We start from the raw sequence: 7,645 nt of genomic DNA on the forward strand, positions 1-7,645 counted from the left end.
TCAAATCAACTCAAAATTATGTAAAAGTATTGTCAGCAAGACAACTTAAAAGATCAAAAGAACAAATAGTCATTCTTCAGACTGCTGCCCATGTGACTGATGTATTATATATTACATTGTTAGTTTGTTAATACTGTATACTTTATACACAGTTTTGGTAGTTTTGTTCAGTGGTTCCCAACCTGGACCTCCAAAGGGTCACAAGATAAATCTGAGGGGCTCAATGGGAAGGAAGAAGAAAAAACAAAGACTGCTACACAAATTTGTATTCTCTTCTCAGATTTGTGCTGAATCATTTGACCTTGTTGAGCATAAAACTGTTAATAAAGTGAAACCATCTGATTTGTCAATTCAATATTATTTACAATGTAAATGCATAAAAAAAAGTTGTCTCAGAATACTTAACTAGGTCTAGACCACACAATTCCCCCCAAGAGCATGCGTTTGGTGCACCAGCGGCGAGGAGAAGCTTCCTTTGAACAGGCACAAACCTCAGGCTCAACCGGGCTCTTGGCATCAGCTGAGACATCCAGACGTGACCAGGGTCCCTGACTAGACACTATTCTTTTTTGTCACCTCAGTTTAAAAATAATTAGTAACTAGTAAATCAAGCTGTCAAATTAATTTAGTGGAGTAAAAGGTTTCCTTTAAAATGTATGTGCAATAGAAGCATAAAGTAAAGTACTGCCCCATGGTAGATGTACAGTACTTAGTTACTTTCCGACCTTTTACAGTCACTGTTTCCAACGCTAGTTTGTATTTAGGGACTTCCTGCTTAATAAAGGTTAAATAAAAAACTGAAAAATACAGTATAAATTATTAAGGTGAGTATATAGTACAATATATCTGGCTGATCAGAGCGTGACACAGTATACCTCCAGTATTAATGTCTGTGATTATTTTACAACCTTTAATTATAGATTATTTACTTGTTTTTCACTTGCTAAACCAATTTGTATAAAATCTTTTGATCACAAAGTGTATGCTTTGTCATTTAACCAAATGTAGCTGTGTGACGCAAAATGAAGGGAAACAAATGGATAGAAAGAGTAGAAAATAGAACAGTAGTAAAAACAACTGCAACAAAGAGGTTAGCCTATTAATAATAACCCCTTTGATGGCAATCAACGCATAGACAGTTAAAGAAATCAACCATATGGGTGGTGTTGTTATTCATTTTCACTTCCGCATGGAAAACACCACTGGCGATCAGTTTCGAGGGGTGTTTTGAATCACTTATTACTCTTTTTGTCTGAGGTTCTTGCTTTTATGGCAAACAAAATCACCGAAATTGTTAAGTTTTCAATGTAGTCAAAAAGGTATGTGAATAACCACTGGTGTATTTGTACACAAGGTGTTCTATGTCCCTTTATGAGCTTCCGGTTTACCCTCTTTTGCATAAAAAGGCATGTGACTGTCACAACTCACGAGATAAACAGTAGCGGCTTCCGCAGTAAACTTCGTGTGTTAACCTCCGCTGGACGAGCAACAGTCTGGGTGAAATTCTTCAACAATGGGTCTCTGTGTTTTCCTCATTTTAGCGGCTTTGTTGTCCGTCGCATCGACACAGTTTATCCCACCGGTAAGCGACATTCCTGCCAATCATTTAGCTGTGCCTGAGTGTGTTATCAAATTGGAGTGAGATGTATTGATGTTTTTACTCTGAAGTTACACATACATCTTTTAAATGTATTCATTTACAGTTCACAGAAGAATGTCGGACAGAAATGTATCCACCAAACGGTCCCACGTAAGTAACATTAGTACAAGTCCCTGTTTAACGAGTTACGGTAGTGTATGACGATGATGTGTTTTGTAACTGATCGCTGCAACCTTCACTTGCTCCTCGTAAATCTTAAAATTGAAATGCATAAGCGTTAGGTCTGTTCGAAAGAAAAAAAAAATTGAAAGGACATAGATAGTAAAGATGAGGACTTTTAGGAATGTTTCATCAACTGATGTTGAACAATTAATCAAGCACATGAACACATCACAGTGCTCTCTGTAACAACAATGATCTCTGTGACAACAAGTATAATGTCTTCAGCAACTCTTGATAATGCATTGATAACTTAAGTCATTTATCAAACCTGAAAGTTACTCTGGTTTCAACTTGTCAAACACAAAGATTGACTGTTTTCTTCTCTGTCACAAACTAAATAACTTTGGATTGTTAGTTGTTTTACGATATTAACTTGGGTACTGAGAATTTCCCAGACATTTTCACTATTTCTATTATAGTAAAAAAATAATCTAAAATTGAATTGGCATATAATGGAAACTGATAAACATTGTGAGATGTAGCTCAAATGGCTTCATGAGAACAGATCTGTAAAAGAAATACTTTTCAAACTGGGGGCTTGGATATTAAGAGGTGTAGGTGTAACAAAAATACGCTATTGAGTTACAGGAAAAATTGTATGATTTAGTGTTTTTGGAACGGGACCAAAATACCAGAATGTATTGTCCTCTGCTCTGCTGTAATGATTTTTTGCGTATTCATTATTTATCTGTCTCTTGCACAGCCCCCAAATTTATGGAAGTGCAATTCCCTTGACAATAAATTGTTGTTTGTTTTCCTTTTTTAAAATTTGCAATCTGTTAACAGGAAATGATAAACATGTAAGTCAGATACGGTGGGCTATGTTATAGGCATATTTTATGAATGCAAATATTCTCTGGGATGTTGCATAAAATATAAATTCCCATCTCCAACAGCACTAGAAGGCAACATACGTTTCTAAGGACTTTGTTCTGTTGATGCCCTAAGTATTTTTAAGAAATGACTACTGCTGCAACAACTATTTTAACTATTGATCAACCTATAAACCTTTCATTTATCAATTCATTGTTCAGTCTGTAAAAATAAACTTATTTTATTTGACATTTAGTCCAAGAGACAGTGATATTAAATGTTTTCTGACATAAAATGGAGAAATGCAAGACATTTTCACATTTAATAAGCTGGAGCCAGACAATCTGGGGGATTTCTGCTCGATGAATGGTTAAAATGATTGAACTTCGTGGGGATTCATTTATTATCTACTTACTGGGACTAACTTGTGACATTAAAACAGACTGCATGGCCTCAGCTGCTGCATTTCAAGTTAATTCAAAACACATAAATATAACTCATATCTAGTCAGTGATGTGAATAGGATGTTGTCATTTGCATTGTTATGCTCGAGGAGTTTTACAGTCTGTCCTTTCTAACCAGGTTCAGAGGAGCTGTCGGTTGGTACACAGTGGACCTCGACTTACCGCCTCGCAGGAGATGGACGGATATAATCACTGACAAAAAAAACGATGTAAGAACACTGTCAAGTACTTTCAGTTAGTCTCACAGAAATGCCCCCCAGTTGTGTTTTTTTACTCTATGATCTCTTTATTTGAAGCTGGTCAACATGATCCAGGCCATCCGAGACTTGGCTGATGCGTTTGTGCCCAGTGGAAGGCTGATTGAGCTGGTTGACATTACGCTGGTGAGTGTCATTTCTCTCTCTGAAAAAGGAGTTCCATAAAATATCTGCCATGTCTTGTTATTGTCAATGAAAGCTTTATGACTGCAGTGTGTTTTTTATAATGGTCTGCAGCCTCTGATGGTGGACACTCTCCCGAGCCCTTTTGGTGATGAAATCAGAGGAATTGCTGCTGTTTCAGAGATTCCTCTTGGTAAGAAAACACAAATTCCTAATATAGGAACTGTTTTAAAAACAAGTTTCATTTACCTCCTGTCCTTTTTTTTTGTTTTGTTAATTATTTTCATCTTTTATGATTTTAGGTGAAGTTGTCTTGTTCAACATCTTTTATGAGGTGTTCACTGTTTGCACGTCAGTTATTGCAGAAGACAATAACGGTGAGTCATCAAACAGAATCTGATTGGTTAATTAACTTAAAAAAATTATTCTATATCAGTAATAAAAACTTTGTGCTTGGCACACTTACAGGTAACCTCATTCATGGTAGAAATCTGGATTTTGGATTATTTATGGGGTAAGAAATCCCTTCAAAATCCAATTTTTAAGCTTGATCGTCTTGAGTCACATGCAATAAACTAACATGACATGGATTTGTTCTTTTTCACAGCTGGGATGTGAAAAACAAGTCATGGATCATTAGTGAGAAGCTGAAGCCTCTGGTCGTGAACCTCGACTTCAAGAGAAATAATCAGACCGTCTTCAAGTCTACAAACTTTGCTGGTTATGTTGGCATGCTGACTGGCATCAAGCCTGTAAGTCATTATGTATTATAGCTCAATTCAATTATCATAACAAATGATTTCACACCCATGCTAGCTGTTGAGCTGTGTATGCTTCTTCCACAATTCTTAATGTAAGAAAGATTTTAAAGATGTTTCTTCTTTCTTCCATTTAGCACATGTTCACTCTGACTATGAACGAGCGCTTCAGTCTCGATGGAGGATACATTGGTGAGAGATTAACGGTTTTGCTCAGCACGATTTCTATAGGCATTAGAGTTGAGGTCTGTGTTTTGTGACCGCTTGTCATCATCTAAATGTTTTCACATGCAGGAATCCTGGAGTGGATCTTGGGAAAGAGAGATGGGATGTGGATGAGTTTCCTCACTCGCTCAGTCCTAGAAAACGCAAACAGGTATTTATTCCTCTTTGATATTTAAGGTACATTGTGGAGATGTTTGCCACTGGTAAACTGGTCCCTTTTATTATTTGTATGTTGTGTTCTAGCTGCATTCATACCGGGGCACAATGAAGCTCTTTGCCTGAACCCGACGGGACCTGGCGGGTTCGGGCCGGGCTCAGGCTTGCGCTCTAGGTTGCGCAATAAATGATTGGTCAGGTGATGCGTTTCAATTAGCGTGAAAATGGATGCTGAAACGGAGAATGCCCTCTGGTGATTTTGGTTGCAACGGCAAAGAAAGCAAAGTCTGAGGTGTGGAAAACCTGTGACCACAGGCATGTTGATGATAAGGCACGTTGATCGACGCTGTTCAACACCTGCCAGTGTCGGGCTATGAACAGGTTTGGGCTGTTAAAAAGCTGTCAATCAAAATGTACTTGTCGGACTCGGACCTTGTGTGGCCTAACTTTTAAGCCCCGATTACAGTTAAACGCAAAACACACACGCAGTGATGATGTGATGCACTTTTTTGTTGAGGACAGCCATGTATATCTGTCTAATGGCAGTAATGTGCTGTAAAGTTTTGCAGGTATGCGAGAAGGACATACGCTTATGTGAAGTATGCAGGTTTCAAAAGAATAACAAAAAAATGTATTTTTTAATTGTTTAGAAAATGCATGGAACATGTTTGTAAGGTATTAAGGACTCAGACAATACAATTTGCTGACGAACAAATGTGAAGGAGTAAAACTGTTAATTACAATGAAAGCTCCACAGGGTTTATCATCCTGTAAAATAAAATGCTTCTCAATTTCAAGGCACGTTTATTTATATATTACAGTCCAACAAGGCAATTCAAATGGTTTCCCTGAGACAAAAAACATTATTGAGAAACACAAGGCAATATGAAAAGAAATATGACTTGGAAAAAGAGACTACAGTGTACAAACATTGCGGTGTGATATATGAATGCACAGTCCCACGTTTAATAAGAAAAGGCATTAGCAAACATGATTTTGCAGCTTTGATTTAGAAAGACTTGAGAGTTGAAGCAGACTTCAGTTTTCTCTGGATCCAGGTTTGTGGTGCATAATTACTCAATGCTGCCTCTCCGTGTCCAGCGACGATGTCTCTGTAACAATGAGTCTTGTCCCATTCTCACCAGCTATGAGGAAGCCAAAAGTCGCCTGGTTCAGACCAAGCTGCTGGCTCCAGCTTACTTCATCCTCGGGGGAAACCAGACAGGCCAGGGCTGCATCATCACACGATCCAGACTGCTCAGCATCGACCTCTTGGAGTAAGTACTAGAGCTTATTCAGCATTTAATGTCAACAATACGGCTTGTTTTTGAATTTTTCTTTTTTTTAAATGCTTAATCACCACGTATATTTGGACTACAAATTGGTGATATATCAGACAGTCCTGAGCAAACCTCAAACACCATATAACCTATAAAACTACAATGAAACATAGGAGTGATGTATGTTGACTTGTGTCTAACTGACCTTTTTTGTGTCTAGTTTTTATTTTTATTTTTTTTATGTGCCAGTGTCACAATGACACAGCTTTTCTTGTGTTTCCTGTTAAAACATTACTTGTTCAACTAACTGATGACGGCATTAGTTTCAGATCGTCTTTCACAAATCAGGTGCTTAGTGTCACGTGTTGAGTTTTTTTTTTTTTTTTTTTTTTAATTGTTTTATTTCAGGATTGACCTGAATCTGGGCCGCTGGTATGTCCTGGAGACAAACTACGATCATTGGAAGGAGCCGTTGTTCCTGGATGATCGCAGAACTCCCGCCATGAGGTGCATGAACCAGACCACACAGACCGTAAGTACTGAGACAGATGTGGAATAAGTATTCAGATCTTTTACTGTAGTAAAAGTAGCAGTTACCACATTGTATAAATACTCTGTTACAAGTAAAAGTCCTACATTCACAATTGTATTCAAGTAAAAGTACATTTACATTAAAATATTCTTCTAAATACCAGAAGTAAAAGTTCTCATAGTGCAGAAAGGCCCAGTTCAGAACCATAAATCTTCTAATTTCTTCTTTCATACTTATTGACACAGTAATATGCATGCATCACTAATGTTGGAGTGGGTAATGGTGGTGCTAATTTTAATGACTTCACTGCCAGGTGCCCTAAACTATAATCTATTATAATTAGTAGTTGATTGGTGTTAAATATAAGTTATATTTAGTATGAATCTGAATATTTAAAAAGTAACTGGTAGCTTCATCTGTCAGATACATATAGTGAAGTAAAAAGTAGAAGTAGTAAGTAATAGTTGCTTCTCTGTTGTGGAGTAGAAGTATGAAGTAGAATCAAATGGAAATACTCAAGTAAAGTAGAAGTACTGAAAAAAGAAAATTGTGCATAGTTGCATTCCACCGATGGCGGACAAAAGCCGCTTCCTGGACAGAAATGGACAAATGTCTGTCTCTGATTTAGAGGATGTGAATGTTTTCAGATGTAGTTAAAGCTTCGTAAAGCCAGTCATGTGATTATTATAAATCTTTTTTTAGGTCTAAAGTGAAATACAAGTGTGACACATTCCTGTTTTTCTCATAGTGGTAAAACACCATTGATCTGTTCTTTTTTTCAGAATATTACACTGAAGAGCATGTATGATGTCCTCTCCACCAAACCAGTGCTAAACAAGGTGAGTCTTCCGATGGAAGTTTGTATTTATTAATTTATTAAAAGCAAGTTGGATCGGTTCAGTGTAAATAACGTTTTCCTGCTGTTTTTCACAGTTGACTACATACACAACACTGATGCAAGTGTCTGAGGGAAAACTGGAGTCGTATATCCGCGACTGTCCGAATCCCTGCATGCCCTGGTAACGCTGCATCCACTGAACCCAGATCAGTTTGTTAATGCCTATCTGCATGGGGAAGCTGTGATGAAGACAAGCTCCGCTGATCTTGGGACATAAGTAGAAAGTTTTCCTTTTAACTGTTTGCACAGCTATCAAATCACATGAACCAAAGTTTTTCTTGATATTTGTGTTTTGGTTTTCAGCTTTGAAAATACTG

General features: G+C 37.4%; 1 protein-coding gene across 1 annotated transcript; it reads left to right on the top strand.

The window, feature by feature from the left end:
• The first annotated feature begins 1,325 nt into the window (after nt 1-1,325).
• On the top strand, nt 1,326-7,645 carry asah1b (N-acylsphingosine amidohydrolase (acid ceramidase) 1b). The gene is made up of 14 exons (XM_034897209.1): nt 1,326-1,582; nt 1,704-1,750; nt 3,218-3,308; nt 3,396-3,482; nt 3,594-3,672; nt 3,782-3,856; nt 3,948-3,993; nt 4,087-4,231; nt 4,375-4,429; nt 4,532-4,613; nt 5,764-5,895; nt 6,307-6,430; nt 7,213-7,269; nt 7,364-7,645. The coding sequence occupies exons 1-14, from the start codon at nt 1,514-1,516 to the stop codon at nt 7,451-7,453; spliced, it is 1,179 nt and encodes a 392-aa protein (XP_034753100.1). The 5' UTR covers nt 1,326-1,513; the 3' UTR covers nt 7,454-7,645.

Source organism: Etheostoma cragini, chromosome 2 (genome assembly GCF_013103735.1).
Source record: "Etheostoma cragini isolate CJK2018 chromosome 2, CSU_Ecrag_1.0, whole genome shotgun sequence".
NCBI lineage: Eukaryota > Metazoa > Chordata > Actinopteri > Perciformes > Percidae > Etheostoma > Etheostoma cragini.